General features: G+C 39.1%; 1 protein-coding gene across 10 annotated transcripts in view; it reads right to left on the reverse strand.

Moving 5' to 3' along the window:
• The window catches only part of syngap1b (synaptic Ras GTPase activating protein 1b), a 132,319-nt gene that overhangs the window by 34,667 nt on the left and 76,816 nt on the right, over window positions 1-20,836 (reverse strand). For 9 of the 10 annotated variants that reach the window (XM_020609691.1, XM_020609690.1, XM_020609693.1 and 6 more), the window contains 4 exons: window positions 12,816-13,300; window positions 7,583-7,704; window positions 1,548-1,701; window positions 1,128-1,226 (listed from right to left, as the gene is read on the reverse strand). In XM_020609691.1, coding sequence (XP_020465347.1) covers window positions 1,128-1,226; window positions 1,548-1,701; window positions 7,583-7,704; window positions 12,816-13,300 — 860 coding nt within the window. The remainder of the gene's footprint in view (window positions 1-1,127; window positions 1,227-1,547; window positions 1,702-7,582; window positions 7,705-12,815; window positions 13,301-20,836) is intronic. The other variant, XM_020609696.1, reaches the window with a different exon arrangement.

A 20,836-nucleotide genomic window follows, 5' to 3' on the forward strand; every position in this document is an offset into this window, starting at 1 on the left:
TGGAATAACCTTTGCTATTTTCATATTATTGGGGAACTGCCCAAGTCGAAACGACATGTTAAAAATATGGGTTAATGGTTTGCATATCCCCTCAATTACCCATTTAACAGTTGTCATAGTGATACCATCACTATCACTAGATGATTTATTACCACATTTGTTCACTCTCTCTATTATTTCCTTTTCAACTATGGGCTTCAGAAACATAGAACACATATTCCTTTCAATTGTATTGTTATTTATAGTGACGGATGTATCATCTGTACAAATGCTTCTTGCTAAACCAGGACCAACATTCACAAAGAACCTATTAAACTTATCTACTACATCCTCCAATCTATTAACCGGTGTATCATTATCTATGAAATATTGAGGGTAGTTACTCATGCTGGAACTGTTTCTAATCAATTTATTTAATATATTCCAAGTACCTCTCATGTTATTTATATTATTCTCTAGTACTTTAGCGTAATATTGTTTCTTACATCTCCTCAATATCGCAATTAATTTGTTCTTATATGACTTATATTTTTCTTCCGCCTTCTTTGATCTGTACTTTATGAATTCCTTATATTAAACAAGAGAATATTATTGTCTGCAGTAGGTGTATGGTGATCAATTATCACAAACAGTGCCCTAAAGAGCCTGAATTTGTTATATCACTTACAAGTGCAGCTTAAGAATGGCACTGTTCAAATGAGTGGTTCTTGCATGAGGCCTTTTTCTCCTAAAGAGTAATGTGAAAGGACCTGGACTCGTCAATGTCTGATCTTTGTTGTCCCTCCAGTTTCCTCAGTATAAAGCATCACAGACATGCTGGGCTGGTAAATGTAAACCTGCTGTTTGCAATTTACTGACATCACATTTCCCCATTTGTGGCTATCAAAGTTTTTGAAAACAACTATTTGAAGCCCCTGCCCTGCACCTCATGCAGCTTTAATATTTTCTTGGAGATGTAACTAAATTGACACAGACACACAGAGACACAAGAATGGGGTTCACAGAAAAATGAAGCGGTGCGCTCTTATTGAAAGCAGACAACAGGAGACGGAGAGGAGAGAGAGACACACACAGACAGAGGGATCATCCTTTTTTTTCCTCTACCGCATCCCTTTCTCTCCCCTCACCTTGTTGGGCTTGACAGCTCTCTGCAGGTTCTCGATCCATTTGTCTCTCTCTGCAGCTGAGCGACACGCAAAGCACTTGGTTCCCGATGCCGTAGTCACCTGAGGTTATAGCCAATGGTAAATTCAACAACCACAGCCATTAGTGACTATGGAGATTGCAGCTAAGGCACCAAACAATGTCTTGTATTCACTCTCAACCTCTGTCATGTTCCACTAATTAAAACAGACGCCTGGCGTAAATGATGTAGAAACTAGAGCTCATCTCAGTGTTCTTGTTTCTTTCATTTTTTCACATGGAAGAAACATCTTCATTTCACATCACTGTTACTTGTCAGGGTGGAACAACATTTCATATTCTGTACACTGTTTCTTGTGTGTGAGTGTGCTGGAGTTTGTCTCCAGTGTGCAGCCAGTTCTCACCTCAAAGCAGTACTCTTGTCCCAGGATGCTCGAGTGAACAGGTTTGATGATGGCGTCCTCATCCAGAGTGAGGTCCAGCGCCTCGGCAGCGCTGCTGGGGGACAGCAAGGACTCATGGGAGTGGGATTCTTTGAAGCTCTGCATCAAACGGGTCCTGGGAGGAGGGAGGAGGCGCTTTAATCAAAGGTGGCATTACGCTTCAGTTCTGTGCAAGAAACTATAGGAAATTTCTGTTTGTCAGTATATGAGGATTATCTGTTAGTTATAAAATTCTGAAAGTAGTCTTAGCCATTTTTATATCTGAAAATTCATCTTTGTTTACTGAAACAAAACCAAGTTCTGCAACAAAGGGTATATTAAAGTAACACATCCCCAGTATAAAGACATTTAACAGTTAACAGTGTTTATCTCTCAAGATATTTGAGAAGTAAAAAATCTGAAGATTGCGTAAAATATTGAAACAAAATGGTTATATTGTTCACTATTCATATCGTAGTTCTTATGATGACCTTGTTATTATATTTCACAGATAAATCATAATCTTTATTTTAGATTTCACCTGGACCTGCTATGATGCTGCCTTCACTGACTTTATAATATATATGACTTTTCAGCATTGTAGCTGTTTTTGCAATTAACAGCAAATAATTAATAATTATCAAAAGAGGCAAAGGAAGACAAAAAACAAAAACACGTCAGGCATAGACTAATAACTCTCCATTCAACAGATGTAACATGGACATAGAGCAAATCTCTAATGCCACAAAGTTCATTAGAGGAATTTGAATACAAAGCCCAGTAAATTGTGTGAACAGCAAAGTGGCTCAGCTCTTGTGCTTTTATTCTGAAAAGCTCACTATAACCTTGATTGAAATGTAAATGACTGCTGGTATTATATCAGTAATTACACATGATCAAAACCTTATTCTGTTGCAGTGTGCTACAGTTTTATTTTAAGAGGACTGGAGGCAAAATGCAGCTCATGTTATTCATAAATCTTAAATTTTGTTTTTAGATTCTACCCAGCTGTCTTTACAGATATATCCAGGCTTTCTCCTTCAGACAAAACACAGCATTTTAAAAATGATTCTTACAGTAATAATGTCATTGACACACATATGCAAAGGGATCACACTAACGAGTGCACAGGGTCAATGCTAATGCCCATCTATCATGCTCGCCCACACACTTTAGTCCCAAGCACACACACACGCAAGCACAAAAGCCCGTAAAATTACAGACCAGCTCAGCAGAGAGTCACAAAGACAGACATATGATGACCCAGTGAGTCTGACCAGAGAGCGAAGACACACGGTCAAGTGTGATGAAGCCCCTCAGAGAAGAACAGGGGGTTGAAAATGAGCAAAGAGGAAAGAGAGATACCATACATGCTCCGTGCTGCGACCGACTCCCAGCTTCTGCCCTTCGGCTTCGCACTGCTTTTATCTATGTTCTATCATAACGTTTATCAACAGAGCGCTGATTACATGCAGGGGACTGTGTTGGGGTGGGGGGCAGAGAGAAAGAGAGGGAGAGATAAAAATAGACCCAAAGGAATGAGTCAGATTGAAGTGACTATAGAGTACAAGACAAGAGAAGTGGGGGGTAGTCATGAGAGGATGTCAGAGAAGGAAAGACTAGAGAAAGACAGGGGTGAGGGCTGGGGGATCGAATGAGAAGACCTCTCAGAGGAGATCATGTTGATGATGAAATCAGCGAATCCTTGGGAGACAAAAAAAATAAAAAATGAGAGCACAGATTACAGGAAAGAAAGAGGAGGGAAGTAAGGCTGTGACAATGTCGAGGTGGATGAAAGAAATTGAGAAAAAAAAGCAGGGGGGAGGGAGGTAAAAGAAGGTCTATGTAAAATGACATGAAAACATGACACACACACACACAGTTCAAAATTAAAGTGTTACAAGTGGGAAACTACATATCTGACAACAATGAGCAGTGATAACAGACTAGGAACAAGGGACCATTACAGTAAGCAGATACAAAACTTACAGAACATGATTTGTGCTTCTCTACAAAAAACTAAAGCAGAACAGGACTGACAAGAAATATAACACAAAACAACATGTAAAAAATTTAAAGTGAACAGACTATAATATCATGTACGTAGAGATAAAACACTGAGTGAATTAATTGACTAGTTGATCTGCTGCAATTCTGAATTTTCCCAAATTTTTTTACACTAACAATAAACAATAAATCAATTAACTGAAAAATCCTGAACTTACTTCAGTGTTAGATCCAAAGTGACAAATATTTGCAGGTTCACAAACAGGATTACATGCTTTTCACTCTTTTATATTATAGTATCTTTGCATTTTCAACTGTTGGTAAAAACAAGACAAGACACGGCTATATCTAGTGTCATGGACATCTTTCACATTCTGACCATTCTTATGTTTTGTTTTGTCTCCTTGATTAACTGAGATCAACAAAGCGTTATTGTCAGGTTTGCTCGGCCGCTCTGGCCTCCCTCACCTTTCCTACTGTCTCTTGCCCAATTACTTTATCACGTTCACCTGTTCCTCACTCCCTTATCACCAGCTGCACTTGATTAGGTTCTCACTATATTACCCGGTTTCACTCCTCAGTCACTTGCCAGTTCTTTCTAGTCACAAGGCCAACTTTACTCCGTGCGTTGTCATTGTTTTTGTATGTATTTATCCCCTAGCCAGCTACTGTTTTTGTGTTTTCCCCATGGACTGTTCCTCTGGACCGTGACTCCACTCTCTCCTCCCAGGCAGGTCAATGCTCAGTCACCTATCTGTTCCACTATTGCCTTCATCTCTCTGTCTCTACCTTCAGTAGCCACCATCACCACCGACCAGCCCAGGAGTGACCCAGCCTACGCAGCTCGGCCCAGCTCTCCATCTCCTCGCCTCCTGCGGTTGGTCAAACACCCAGCTACCACTCGTCGACAGGACTACGTACTATTTCCCTCTGTGTATTGTTATTCCCTTCATCACTGTATATAATAAATCACTGCTTGTACCGAAGTCGGCTACCTGGGTCCGCCTCTTTCTCGTTCGCTCACTGACAGGTGCGAACGGCACATAACAGTTATTCTCTAACATACAGTAAAGCACAACTTATTTCAACCTTGTACTTCATAAACTAGAGAAGCTCAAGAAGAAAAACAAAAGGGCCAACATTGTCTTATTCAGGAAGTTCGAATATTGATGAGACGCTGTTTGCATAGATCATATTTTCAATAGGAAATGATCATTTATAATTCTGACAGTTGATTATTCATTTCTGTCAGTAAACAGGTAAAATTGTTAAACATTTACAGGTTCCAGCTGCTTTTCTCTGCTTTGTGTTATTGCAAATTGGACTGAAGCCATTTGAAAACATCACCTCTGCAAAACTGTGAAGGTGATTTTCAGTCTTGTTACATGCTGAACAGTTAATTAGTTAATTGAAACAGGTAAACAGCAGGCTAATAAATAATGAAAATCCACAGAGTGCTATAATTTACTGCACATAAAATCTTCTAAAACTGCGTTTAGGTGATGAGGTGAAAAACTGGTGAAGATAAAACATTGTTTTTTTTTGATGGCACCTTGGGCTCTAGGAAACTGACACACCTTTTTCACCATTTAGTGACATTTCACAGGATAAACAATGAAACTATTCCTTGAAAAGACACTCAACTAAATTAAATGATAAAACGTGTAGATTACTATACTACAGGACAGAAAATGCTCTAAATTGTATCTAGGTCTTTTCAGGGCAGTGCCACTACAAGGTGGGCTGCTATAGTACTTTATGGCAGGAACACAATGAAACCCACTGAACACTTGCAGGAAAAACCAGTGAAAAATAATTATTGAAAGACTATAAAACTATATATCACTGCAGGTTTTAGAACCTGTTTGGGGGCTCAGAGGCACATTTATGGCTGCATGAATTTCAACCCATGCTGAAAAAGGCCATGTGTTCTCAGCAAACTCTCCCTGGACAAATAAAGAAAAAAAAAGAATAATGAACAAAGCTGCAGATGTTCACTGACATCTCTGACAGAAAACATCCAGAACAAACCATGAGTGTGAAAATGGATATCAGCCGTGAGGGCCTTGGCAAACAACCTCGACTTCCCTCTTGCCTTTTATGTCTCCTCAGACCAGTTGGGGATAACAGACATCCACAACCTTCGTACATGAATAAGTCATGTGGAAAGGCACCTTGGCAGACACCTGGCCCAGGAAAGGTTTTAGCGCTCTCCTGAGGAGACTTCTGCCCTGTTCAGATCATCAGGATGACCTTGTTCACATTTGAAGTTTGTGTTTGTCTTGGCTGTAACTGTCAAGTGCCGGTATGTAGACAAACTGAATAAAAAAAAAAAATCGTCTATATATAAACAACTCAAACTATTTCTCAATTAATTAATTAGTCAATTGGCAGAAAATTAATTATGATTATTTCTTGCTTTTATTAATCAGATATTTAACTGAATATCTTTGAATTTCAGACTCTGGACAACACCAGCAATTTTGAGGAATGTGATTTTAGTTTTTTTCCTTATTTTTTTTCAGTATTGCAGTATTTTGTAATATTTTATAGACCAAACAAATAACTGATTAATCACATTATTAACAAGTATGTCGATAAAAATAGTAATAATTTGCAGCCCTATACAAATACTAGGAACATCTGCTTTTCCAGGTGAATTAAGATAAAAACAAAACATCCTCCATCATTTGGTTCTCTCATAAAATCAATATCATTCATTAAGCTCGGGCTGCAGATAAAAACATCAGGAGAAAATTCTTTTGTGCAAAAAAAGGCAAAAACTTAATGAATACATAAAAATGATGTCACACTTACCATATAATTTTGTTCATCCATAATGTTCAACACCAGGACAACATTTCTTACAGCCTGGGAATTTTTACTTTCATATGGTGCACTCCTCCTTTCAGTCTCTTTTTCTTCTCCAAAATAAAGCTTGCTTGTACAAACCTTTGCTAAACCAAAATCCAGCACTCCCAAAAATGAGCTGTGAACCCCTTGTGCTGCTGTGCCTGAAGAATGCCAGTGGTGCTACATCTATGTACCATCATGAGTCTCCCACTGACTCATAATGGTCTGTACAGCCGCCATATGGCCGTTAGCTGGTTGCCATGGGGAGCTCGGGGAAGTTTTTTCATCATCCCGGCAGAAAAACAGCAACGGTGCTGAATGTTATAAGTGAGTGACAGCAGTGGAACATGAATGTGCAAAATAAACAATATTAACAATGATGGATGGAGACAGAGACAGACAAAGACTTATTAAAGGTAGAAATAGAAAGAGCAACAGACAGAGATAGTGACAGAGATGGAATGGAAATAAATAGAGAGAAAGAAATGTCTATATATCTCAATTGAGATTGAGCTATATAGAGACAGACAGACAGACAGACAGACAGACAGATAGATAGATAGATAGATAGATAGATAGATAGATAGATAGATAGATAGATGGCAACTGAAAGCCATCCAGGTCCTGAATGGCTTTATAAAAACTACAATCCACCAGTCCACTTATCCTCAGGAGGCTGGATCCTATCCCAGCATGCAATGTGCTGTACAGTCTGGATAGGTCACCAGTCTATAAGGCTCTATAATGCAACAGTAAAATTTTAAAATGCTACAGTATATCCTTGAATATTTACTCCAGCTTTCTGGAAAACAGCACATTTTCATATACAGTAAAAGTAAACATACTTCTCCTAATTCAATAAAACTAATTTCTGTGCAGTCGTCCCCTTGTCTGATAACACCCACATTCTCTCTAAGTGGAAGTGCATCTGAATTGGTTTACACTTTTAAATGGCCACAAACATCCCAACATCCTGTTTGGTACTGTAGATGCTTTAGGTTATATAGGAAATTGCTTCAGATGCCACATTTACACAGATAGTCTGAGAGGAGCAGGCCAAAACAGACTTCATACCTGCAGCTACACATAGCAGGGCCAAAAACCAGTCAGACACAGCAGATTAATCCACATATGAATAGTTGAAAGCACGTACTAACCTCTCTTGGTCAGCACTGCGGAAGCGGGGGAGGATCATGTGGCGGAAGCTGCTGGTTCGGTCCAGTTTGGGCTGACTCTTAGCCCTCTTGATCGAGCCCTTCAACCTTCTACTGAGGAAACTCTGGAGCGGGTGGAGGAGGAGAGCAACGACAAGGGCGAACAGATGGAGAAGGGGAGGGAGGACATGCAAAGTGTGGATTCACAGAAATGGAAAAGTGGTTGTTGTGAGTTGACAAAGATGAGTGGATGAGTGGTGAAAAGAGTACAGAAGAATTTGAGGAGAAAGATTGACATGTATGGCAAAAACAGACGATTCCCAAAAAATTGATTTGGTTTGTGTTAGATGTTAGAAGTGATACCAAAACCAGATGGAGACACACACAAATAAAACACGTGTATGATGGGGAAGAGCACAAGGTACATTTATTTATTATCAACAAGAAAGCATACACCCACACACGTCCACTTGCCACAGAGAACTGCAGTGTTGTAACAGATCCTGTGGTGGGCAGTGGTGTGCCATACAGTCCGACTGCGAGAGCATCACAGGTGCAGTTTGTCTTACATGGGCTTCCTTACATGATGAAGGTCACACAATCTGCGAATTTGGAGCAGGAAGTTGTTCATTAATAAGGAAGAGCATGGCACAGGGTCTGTTCTAATACACAGGTGTATGTGCCACAATAAGATGGTGTATCAGAGCACACTGGTTAAAAGATAATTACTATGGACATCCTATCACTCCCCAAAATACAAATAGTTTGCATAATCCAGTCCAGATGATTTGTTTTAGAGGTACTGCAGATTCAGAAGCTGAGAGGAGTAACTGCAGTAAATTAATAAAGCAATTAAATTCAGTTATCCAGAAGCATGTAGCTCTGCTGCACATGAGAGACATAACAAGATATTATTCTATATCCTATATATATTTTAAGAATAGAGCACATTTATCAAATTTTTGATTTTTGATGAATTTGTGTTGACGATGTCAAATGTCTTAGTATTCTAACTGATCTCGTTAGTCATATGTTGTTAATGTGAGGTGATTGCCATGTGGAGGCTTTGGTAAATGGTAAATGGTCTTATACTTGTATAGTGCTTTTCTACGCTTCACAGCACACTCAAAGCACTTTGCCATAACTTTGCTATGTTTGGAAATGAAAAATGGTAAATTTATCATCTTATAAACTTCTGCATGTCTGCTGATTATAGTTAATCCTGAAACCAGCCTCTACTGTAGACTCATTCGTAATGGGAACAAGTAAACCAAAACATTTGTGTTAAATATACAAAAATAGTCACAGAATTTTGATTCTCAGGTCAAGAAAATGTAGAATTAATAGAATTAATAGAATAAGTTCAATTGTTGTCTTGTTGAAATTGTTTAAAGAAATATATTTTACTTTGTGTCATGATCAGAAATGATTTCAATATATTGTGTATTTTAAGTATATTGTTTTTAAAATCTTGGGAAAAAAGTGAAACTATTTGATGATTGATGAATCATTATAGTAATTATGGACGAAACATTTGCTAATTTTCTCTGTTTTATATTATTGTATATGGGATACGTTTTTGTTTTGGATAGTTGGTCGTGCAAAAAAGACGATGACATCAACAAATCTGCCAATCAAGAATGGCGATAATTATTTCCCTCCAAAATCAGGGACCCACGCCACCCAGCTCACACTCTGCTCAGACAGAAAAACTGCCCCTACAGTTTCAGGTACAGCAGGGTGGACAGTATCATCACACACAGAACTAGACTTTACAACAGCTTTTTCCCTGCCGCAGTAAGACTGATGGCAAATACAAAAATGTGAGAATATATGTGCAATAACCCCTTACTAGACATGCTCAATAATAATACAGAAATGTTCCACAAGGTGTTTTTGTAAGAGCATCTCATCAACAGTGTTCTCTTGGGGGACCTGAATAATAGCAGGACACTTTCTACCAAGCAATGGAAACAGGCCTGAATATAAACTGTGTTTTAATATGTTATAACCCCTCACTACCTCACCAGGCACAATGACATATCCAATTCCACCATGTGAATTGCTAAGTGGAATGTTTGAAGTTCACTGTGGCAAAAAACTATTACCCTATTTTTGTGTATTGTGTTCTAAGGCTTTTGACTTCTTACCTGACTCCAACGAAGAGCTGCACAAGAATTCCTATATGCCTAGACGGTCTGTTTATGCATACATGGCAAATAAAAATCTTGAATCTTGAAATGACTTTGAATCTTAAAATGTGAAAGTTACTTTATGGTCAAATGTCTGTTCAAATGTATTAAAATTCATGCTGTGTTTTTCTACCACTGTACCTTAAAGAAGGTTCATATATTCAGCTTTCAGGGGCACCCTGAATGCTCACAGTAATATATGCCTATAGCATAAGAGCATTATTCAGTGGGAGAATGACTGGAGGGAAGTGACACATCGTCATCTGGCATGAGTCAAATGGCTTTGAAGCCTGTCTTGAGGATATGACTAAAGACTTGGCTCCATCTGCTGGTTTCAAGCTAATAGCCTGCATGACTAAATCTGATTTGATTAGTCGCTCCGTCTGACACTTTAAGTCTCAAAAAGTAAACGCTTTCAAATCACAGTCAGAGAAGAGCCTGAACGATAACAAACCACAAGCCACCTGCAGCAGCTACATCTGCTGCTATGGCTCCACTTTGTGTCCATTTCCGGTTAAAAGAGGTCATTGGTGTCATTTAGTGTTTTCACTCATTTGCTGCTGTCCATGCTTAGTAGCTCTAATTAGAAATAAACTTTTAAAACACTGTCAAACAGAATGAAATGAACCTCACAGTGACCAGAGGTGTGGTGAGTTGGTAGGTGGGAATACTGTGGCTTCTGCTGGGTGGCGCTGATTAAAATACCTGTATTTTACATGAGCTTTTCACACACATACTGTACTTTATACTTCCACTTCATTGTAATTCAGAAGAACATATTGTACTTTTTTCTCATACGTTAATGTTAGTAACTGATTGCAATTCAGCTATGTTCAGTTATGCTAAAATGACTCAACAGCAGAACAAATAGTTCAAATGAACTGGACTTCAACCATCTACAAAAGGTGCAGATGCATGTAATGATAAATCAATTAATCAATTTGTCAAATGATAGAAAATTAATCAGCAAGTGCTTGAAAAATCAGTTAATTATTTTAGTAATTTTATTAAGCAAATACAGCAAACATCTGGTGGTTCATGGTTTCTTAAATGTGAGAATGTAATGCTTTCCATTGAAATATATTATAATAAATGTACTATTTGGGGGTTTTGGACCATTGGTCACACAAAATAAGATATCTGAAGATCTCATCTAAGTCTGTGGAAAAGTAAACAGGAATTTATCATTTTTGGCATTTACAGACAAAACCATTAATCAGTCACTAAAATAACTGTTGTTGCCATAGATGTATGGTATAATGTAGCACATAACTGATTAACTGTTACAGGCCACACTCTTGTGCATTACAGTACGGGTACTGTTATCTGTTGCAGTAAGGATTAGTTAATCATTTTTTGCCAAATAATATAAACTACTAATATATTTTGCTTAAGTGACCCTTTCAACTGAAAACTTTTACAGTAAATTGCACTGAACTCTAGGCAGGGTCAAATGTCTAGGTACTTACTGTAACAGCACAGCTTACATAAAAGACAGTAACATGATTGGCTGCAATCTTGAGCTGCAAAGTGTGCACTGAAAGTATTTGTGACTCTTTTGAGGGAGGTTTAATATTTAAACAGCTACCATTACACTATATTTTTTGCTCTGGTTGGCAGGTGTCTTACGGCAGATAAAGTGCATGATAATCACAAAACACATCATCTTTGACTGGAAAAAACATGATTTTTAAAAACTATGACCGAGGCAAACATAGGCTTCACATTTACTCAGTTGAATTATCTGGCTTCTGTAATTTTCAAGTGAGTGGAAGCTGCTTTTCAGGGCAGCAAACTGTTTCCTGGAAAGGGAGGAAAACAAGTTCTGATATTTGCAGCTACAGCGACAGTGTGCAAATGCCAGCAGAACTAATGGAAAAAAGATGGCCACTGACACAAGCTTAATAAGACACCAATCTATCCTTTAGGCCCTTTTATGTGCACAATTGGCAACTTGTGATTGTGTCACCGTGAATAAAACAATAAATGATGATTTCTGTTTATTGTTTCGCTGCCGGCTCCTCTCTTGTCTCTACTTTTAAAGAGACATCATGATCCCAGAAGTAACAGTGACAGCACATTTTTTTATATGTCTGTCTTTTGCTGACATTAAAGAATCATACCAGGTGCCTGGTGTATTTGAGTCTACTTACTACAAGTCACATTTAATTCACACAACAGTTATCCATCTGTAAAACTGCTCTTTGACAAACCTGGATGTATTTTATCTGCTGTTCTGAGCATCCATTGGTTTTCATTCACTTCTGTATGTGATGAAAATTTGAATGAGTTGTGCATTTCATCATAGTGAACATCACATTTACCTAATAATAATAATAATATTAAACTTCATTTACTATTTTTAGCACTTTCAAAACACAAAGCATTTTACAATAAAACAAAGCATTTTATCAAAAACCTAAAATGAAATTAAACACCATAAAATAAGGAATTTACTGAAAAGCATTTTAAAAGTGGCTTTTCAGTATAACAGTAGGAAAGCGTGGTCAGCATTATTCATTTTGGGCTTTTATATATTTTTCTCATTTGTCTTTTTGGCTTGATCATATGTTCATTTTTCCCTCTCACTTTTCTGCTCTGTTCATTTTGCATGTGTGACGTAGATGAGTCCACTTGACTGAATGTGAGCGTTTTTGTGTGGGGAGGCTTGGCTGCCCTCCTCCGCTAATTGATTTTCATACTGTTGGGAAATTAATGAAGACCATTGGTTGCATTAAATGGCAGGAGAAATAATCCACAAAGTCAAAAAAGTACAATACACATTTGGGAATAGTCACTTAGTAGTCAGGGAGATAAATTTTGCAAAAACACTGGTATGATTCTTTAAGATGTAGCACACAGACTTTAGAGACCGAATGTGAAATCCAAAAGATGTTTCTATGTTTCCAGAATAAACTATACTTACAGGCCTCTTCTAATTAAGGTGTTTACACCTTTCAGATCAAAACCTGTTTTTAAAAAGCATTTGCAGTGAGTGTAAACGTAGCCAGTGTCTCCATTTCAGCCATGTTTGTGTCACATACCTCAGCAGAGGGCAGTGGTGCAATAAATTTCTCTCCTGCCACTGGACTCGAACCAGCCCTCCAGTCTCCGCCCCAGTATGAGAAGGGGGGGGAAGAGGAGGAGGCGGCAGGTGAGTGGGGCAGGGTGAAGGATAAGGAGGGGGAGAGGGGCAGTGAGTGGGGCAAGGGGGCTGTGCCGGACCCTTTCTTGGAGCCCTTTTGTTGCTGCCGGTGCTGCTGCTGGCACAAGGCGAGGGAAGGGGAGACGACCAGGGACAGGGGGAAAGGGTGAGGCAGGGTGCCGGTGGCCCGGTGGCCACTGATGTGCGGCGGGCCCAGGGTGGGAGGAGGGAGGAGAAACAGCGGGAGGGATGGAGGCAGCGAGCGAGGCCGGGGACAGGGGAGGTTACTCACAGATTGTCGGAAGGGTTGAAGGGGGGCAGTGGGAGGGACCTCCATGCTGGGCTGCTTCCCGGTGGCTATGCTCTTCCGCCGGGCACGATGATCTGAGAGAGAGAGAACGGTAGAAGGTCAACAAGTAAGACACTATTGCACCTCAGCAGTAAGGAAACATCCAAGGTAAAACAAGGACAGGATTAAAAATTGCGGCTCTCGACACAGGTAGAGCAGAAGGATGCAGAAAGAAAAGCATGGCAATCATTGTGGAAATAAGCAGCTACAAGGAAGCTGTTATTGACAATCTGCCTGAAGGAATGGAAGAGAGGAATGAAAGAGTATGGAGCTAGATAGAGGTCAAAGGTGAACAAGGCAAAAATAAATCTGTGTAGGATCACACACATTTACTGGCACTGCTGCTGCTTCTATTGCTACACACACATAAAGTCAAAGGAAGGGATTGACAAAATGGTTGAGAGACTATTGGAGAGATAGATTTTCTGTCTGGACATCAGATGAGGTCAATGGTAACAGTCTGCATGTTGAGGGGAGGGGCTATGGGAGGGACTGGGAGATGCATGGACAGACAGGACTGAGCATTAAACAAACAAAGTACTTATTGACTTCCTTTTGCAGGTTGGTGTCTAATGGATTGAATTAGCAAGTAAGGGAATAAATGCCTGTCCCTTTCTTGATAGATGAAAAAGATGAATGATAGAGTGTTCAGAGAAAAATATGGTACACAAACCATTACTCAGGAGGTTGGTCCATTTATATTATTTCATGAGAATGAATAGCGAGTGTTTATGCCTCCTTTTAGTCAGCATGACTTCCCCACCCTCGTGTACCTTACACCAAATGTTGATAAACTCAGTGTCAGATCTGTACAGCTGCCTCTGCACCAGTGTCCTCAAGTAAAATTCCTATACACGCCTTGTATGATGACTTTTGAAACAACCATCAGAAATAAAAACACCTCAAAAGGCCTTCATTATTAACAGAATAAAATCCCAAATCTCACTGAATGCCTTTAAATCAATAAATGGTTTGGCCACAAACAACTCTAACCTGCTTGTATGTGACTCATTTATGAAGAAAAAGGTGTGTCTAACTCTCACCACCTTTAAAAGAAGCCTTGAAAGAGTACTTTTGTGATTTATCATTGCACTTCTATAGAACTGTTGGACTCATAATGAACAGCCCTGTGATGGATTGGTGACCTGTCCAGGCTGTACTCCGCCTTCGCCCGATTACCGGCCGGGATTGGCTCCGCGTCCCGTGCAGTGTCGCAACGCTTCTATCTTCTTGGCTCTGGTCCATGGAAGAAGAACTGGGTTTCAAATTATAATGTTATTTTGCTTTTTGTTCTGATTTTGTTTCTATAGGATTATATTTCATAGATTGCCTGTAAATTGGTGTCAGTCCTTCAGTTTAGTCCGTCTTATCAAATAATTATTTTATACGAACAACTCTGAAACATGTTTTCAAACTGAACATTAAGTGAACGGTGTCTTGAGTGCCTGACATGTAATTTCAAGTCCAGTTTCCTTTCATGCCATGTTTGTTAGTTTGTTAGTGTTTGTTGTTACATAAAACTGAAGCTATCATACAGAGATAAATATTTATTGTGTCAATATTCTAATAGCATTTTTTTTATCAAATATATCCACTAGTTTGCATCGCCCACTTCAACATAATAATGATGGACATTGTTCTCTGATCTCAGCTCCATGGAAACACAAACCTGCAACTGAGTTGGCAGAACCTGCAATCAAATCTCATTTGCACTCTTTTTTCCTCACTAATATTTTGCCAATTTATTCTTCACCTTAACAGCAGTATGCTACTGAATGGGAACAGCAAGAAAGTGGTGACATTGGAGACTATAGAATTAAAGTAACTGCATAGCTTTGAGTAGGTTTCATATCACACAATGGTTTAAATAATATTTTTGTCCCCCCCTTTTCTCTGTTGAGGTTTTCTGAAAGACTGCTTATTAAAACTGCAAGCTATAAACATATTGATTAGCAGAGCATGCTGGCTTGGCTCTCATGAGGGAGGGAGAGGAAGACTATGTACTATTAGTGTACAGCCAAATGGCAAAAACAAGATGAAAAGTCTAGAGCCATGCTAGAGGTGCTATGAGGCTGCACTTGGACACAGCGGTGCTTTGAGTTAAATGCTAACATCAGCATGCTAATTTGTTCACAGTCACAATGCTGATGTTTAGCAGGTAGAATGCTAACTATACCAGTTTGGCATGTCAGCATGTTAACATTTGCTAATTAGCACTAAACACAAAGTACAACTGAGGCTGATGAGAATATTAGCTCTGGCCTTTCGATTCAGTCATAAAGCACCAGGTCCATCAGGAGTCTGACAGTGTTATAGGAGTGGAGTGCAAATGTGAAACTCATATTGGTGGTAGAGGAAATTTCAGTCTTTAGTTTTCATTGTCTGGGAACCGTAGGCATCTGTACCAATCTATCTAGTAGAGTTCACTGCAAGAGTGAAATTGTCCAGTTGGTGGAACTAGAGGAAAGGTAGGAGGGACACCACAGTCACTGATGACCTCATCCTCTGGGGACCAAGAATGTCTGCACAAAATTTCATAGCAGCCCATCTAAAAACTGCTGAGATATTCAGTCTGGATTAGTGGTGGTGGACCATGATGAAAATTTCCACCAGATGAGTATGACAGAATCCTTTGTGTGAGAAAACCAGGGTGAGCCCCTCTGCTTACAAAATCATTTTTATTGTTTCCAAACTACAGCAGGACAGTATCAAAGTCTACTATACATCTCTGCATGTCTTGTCTCTATTCTTTTCTTTTCATTCTTTTCAGTCTTTATGTCATTATTTCATTTTCTTACGGTGCATTGGTCTCAAAGAAAAACTGACATGATAACCTTGATGTGGTATAGGCGGTATATGTCTAACATTTGCTTTCTGTTTTTCCATTTTTTCAGCCTATTTCACTGTGGCTCCTCATGTTGATCATCTCTACTCTTTCCTTCCTTCTCTTTCTTTGTCTCAGCCTCTTCTGTCACAGTCACACCAATATCAGACACACACCTTCTCGCTCCCACGCAGTTATTTTACATAATTCAAATAGTGCATTTATCCCTCTACCTTGCTTCAGCCCATGATCTCTATCCTCTCCCTCTTGTTTTTTCACCTCCTTGCACCCTTTTCTTGTTTTCATACCACTTTCTGGTTCCCTCCCCTTTAGATATATGGCATCTACAACCCACCATTTCTCTATACGTAGCTGTATCTGTATTCCTCTTTTATCCTCATGGCCCCTCTCCTTTAGCTCTTTCATTTACCTGTCCAAATGGCAATCTTTTCACTGCAAGCCTGTCTGTCTTTTTGTCTTCAGTCCTAACATTTTCTCCAACCCACACAAGAAGAGAAAAAGATGACCACTGTCACCCAGTCAAGACATACGTATAACTATGCCAGTGTCTCTACTCAAATCCACAGGCTCAAAACTGCCAGATGAAACTCTGTAGGCTGGATGACTGACTGGTGGAGGAGTCTTCTAAATTAAATCTGAGAATGGAGCATGTTAGATAAAAAGGCTTCTTGGAAAACTCAACATCTATAAATAAAAGGTGTCAAGAGTACATCTGACAGCTGATTGTAATTGTATGAAAAGTTAATTTTGATCTCTCCAAAATTGCATTTTGAAATACGATTGCATAATGGCAAACCTTTTCATTTGGAAAAACTGAAACCTACGCTTACAAGATGACTGACACAAAATTAAAGGAAAGGACACAGTTTGATATCAAGAATTTTGAGTTACTGACTAGCTAAACTGTCCCAAGAATTGACTTCCTTTAATTTAGAGATATTCAAGTTCAGTTCATGAACTTTGGAAGTTTCCCTTAAATATTTGTTCATGTATCTTATGTGGCCACCATCACTGGTTCACAGTGGTACTCACAATTTCTTATGTGTGTGTGACTCAGCAAGAATTATTAACAAATAGCAATGATCATGAGTGATGCCCTGTTTTGCTGGTTCTGTATGCATTATAACCACATCTACTGTATCTCAGTTAAAAGGCCTCAGAACAGTGTTGTCAAGATCCACTTCAATTCAATTCAAATTATTTGCATAGCACTAATTCACAACAACTGTCTTTTGGCACTTTACGGAATAAGGCCTAGACCTTGCACTATTATAAGGAAAACCCAATAACAGAATGTATTGTTTTCCAAACTTGTATGCTTCCCCTGGTGGACAGATTGTGCCAACAAGACAATAGTGCTTTCAGTTTCAACTGGCACCAGTCAAAAAAAAACCCAGTCTGGTCCCTTTCTGTGGGTGGGATGGTGTACTATCATAAATACCCTTAGCTTGATAAAAAAAAAAAACACTTTGTCCTTTAGGTGCCAATTTGGAGCTGTAACGTTCAGAGAGAGCACGTGTTTTATTACATCCTCCAGTGGAGAGTTTCATTGGGGTGGGGACCTTGATTTCTCTTGGAGATCAACCAAGTTTTTGTCTGCTTGCAGCTGTTGTTGATTTACCCACAAAAGTACAAAAAAAGTGTGTACTATAAAAATACCTTTGTTTGAAAGTTTGTGTGTTGTGCTATGACTAACAATGAAGGCTGCTCCTAAATGTTGATGATTCAAATCAATCAAATGTCTTTTTTTAGCTGCATCATTATCCATGCCATTATGTCGTTGTCATTATCCACAGAGCTATGCAGGATGGCAGCGCTGAAAGCTTCAACAAACCTTGCCTCAAAATCTACTCTACAAACCACAAAACTAACCATAATGGAGACAGAGAGGGGTGATGGAAAACGGAGGGCAGCGTGACCCACAGCTGCACAACTCAACTTTGTTCAAAAAAGTAAGAAGGATAAAAGCAAAAGTAGTCGGCTAATCTACTTTTTATAATATACTGTATTTTTCATTATCACAGGTGCGTTGTACTGAAGAAAAACACCAATGATAATGCTGATTATTTATAAAAACAAAGAAGAAGTAGGAACCACAAGCTCATGACTAAGTATTTGTCCTAAACTGGCAACTTAGTCAACTTGGGTAACTCTGATTTAAAAATAAAACCATGAATAAATAAGACGCGCTGGTAGCTGTCATGCTGTGATAAACAGATGAATGAATTTAAAGATCTTAAAAAACTCATTTACAGTATAAATTTAAATGTCTAAATAATCTGTAAACAGCAAAACTAGGGCTAAACTGACTTACTAAGCATTATGCTTATATAGAGCCACTTACTGCAGTTTGTGTTTGCATTGTATTTCATTCAGAATTTGCTGAGCAGGAATCCCCTGTGCCATGTAAACATTTACTTTGTTAATCTCAGCAGAGACTCCAAAGTAGCATTAGGATTTAGATGGTCTGACCTCCAAAACATGATATTTCAAGACTTCCCCAGTGCAAACACACTGTCTGCATTTATTCTGATTCTTCTGTATTTTTATTTGAATAAATCTGAATGCAGTATCCTAATCCCTTTCTTGTTGGAGAAGGCCACAGAGGGCAGATTACCACTGACTTACAGTAAACAGTTTATAAATCATGGCAATTTAAAAGCACTTACAGTAAGTCTGCAACACAGTGGCTTAAAGAGTGAGTTTAAGTAGCCAGAGTAAACGTCCTGCTCCTTTAACCATCCATCCTGCACTAACTCCACAGACAATTATGTGCATGTAGTGCAAACTTATAACCAATTATAAAATCATGCATGGCTAATGTAACAAGCTGCACTGAGTGCTTGTTCTTTATCAGTTAACTAACTACAAAGTAATCGATTAAAGTGTATTTTTTTATTTACTGGCATCTTTGACAGGGAAATGCACATTATTACATGTTGCTTCAGTAGTGGCATTTGTCAAGAAACAACAAACACAACAACATTACATTGATCAGCCATAACATTATGAGCACCTGCCTAATACTGTGTACACAGGAGTCAGTGCGGCAGTTGGTTGGCACCCGTGTCACTCACAAGCTCACTGTGCATCTTCTGTGAATCTATTTGCTTCCATAGTTCTACTGCCAGGAAGAGCATGAATTTGTCTACCATTCAGTGAAACACTTGTGTAAAAAGAGTGAAAACTATTATCATGAGGACAAGTTGGAGAGAATTTTTAGACAAATACAACAGACTCCCCACTCTAGGTGTGATATCACCACTATAGCTGCTGAATGGTTCCCTTCACAGAGACCAATGTACAGTATTTCTCGTTTTCATCCATTTTAACAAAGATTCAAACTAGATGGAATCTTTTGAAAATTATGAATGAAATTTAAAAGTTTAATCTATAGTAGGGCAACCTTGGGCAACCTCATCATCAGTGAGCCTTGAGCATCCATGACCTTGTCGCCGGTTCACCGTTTGTCCTTCCTTAGACCAGTGTTGGTATTAACCACTGCAGACAAAGAACACCCAACAAGACCTGTAGTCTGGGAGACGCTCTGACCCAGTTGTCAGCCATCACTGTTTGGCCCTTGTCAAAGTCACTCAGATCCTTATGCTGCCTATTTTTGCTGCTTTCAACACATTAACTTCCAGAACTGACTGTTCACTGGCTGCCTGTGTATCCCACCCCTTAACAGGCACCACTGTAACAAGATAATCAGCATTGCTCACTTGACCTGCCAGTGGTTTTAATGTTGTGGCTGATCAGTGTAGACACAGTGTATGTCTTTAACAGTAGGTGTAACAAAATATCACAGATCATCTGCTCTCCCATTCAACATTATTTTTGCTCATATTTGATTGACTGCAGTTTGTCTAACTCGCACCTCTATCTTGAAATGAAATAAAGATAAGACTGAACTTCATAGAATAAAATACAACTTTAAGGACATGTCATGGTCTCAAAATGCCATTTTATTGCAACGTTATGAGCAATCTACCTCTAAGTGATGGCCTAGAAACCTGAGACACAGCTGTTCTATTTCTATCAAAACATGCACAAATGTTCCACTGCTTTAATTGCAGATTGTGTTACCTTTAATCTTTCAAATATACTAAGTAGTGTCAGAGAAAAAACAAGTTTCTGTTTACATTCAGTCACATTCACTCCCACGGTTGCCCATCACCCCTTTTCACTGAATTATCTCTGGTAGTTACATCAGCATACATTTTCTTGTGTTCAACAATAAAATACTTCAGAAAGAAAACAGATTCAATCACAACAACAGCTTTGAGGGTTTTGCTGTGTCTGGGCCCCTGACCCTTACAATAAGTTAGCTCCTGGCCATTTTAAAAACTACTGTCAATTTTGCCCTTCCCTTTTGTTGTTGAAAATAGGAAAGACAAAGATCTGAACCCGGACTACATGGTTTGGATACATCTGCCTATATTTTTAATATGCACCTGGATTTATTCCACATGCTCCATTATCTATCATTTGGTAAGAGTGGGTACGGTGAGCAGATTTCTCATTTTAGAAAATGGTACTATTCAACTTCCATCCATCCATCCATTTTCCTCCGCTTATCCAGGACTGGGTCGCGGGGGCAGCAGTCTAAGCAAAGATGCCCAGACTTCCCTCTCTCCAGACACTTCCTCCAGCTCCTCCGGGGGAATGCCAAGACGTTCCCAGGCCAGCCGAGAGACATAATCCCTCCAGCGTGTCCTGGGTCTTC

The sequence above is a fragment of the Monopterus albus genome, unplaced genomic scaffold (genome assembly GCF_001952655.1).
Source record: "Monopterus albus unplaced genomic scaffold, M_albus_1.0 scaffold101.1, whole genome shotgun sequence".
NCBI classification, from domain to species: Eukaryota; Metazoa; Chordata; class Actinopteri; order Synbranchiformes; family Synbranchidae; genus Monopterus; species Monopterus albus.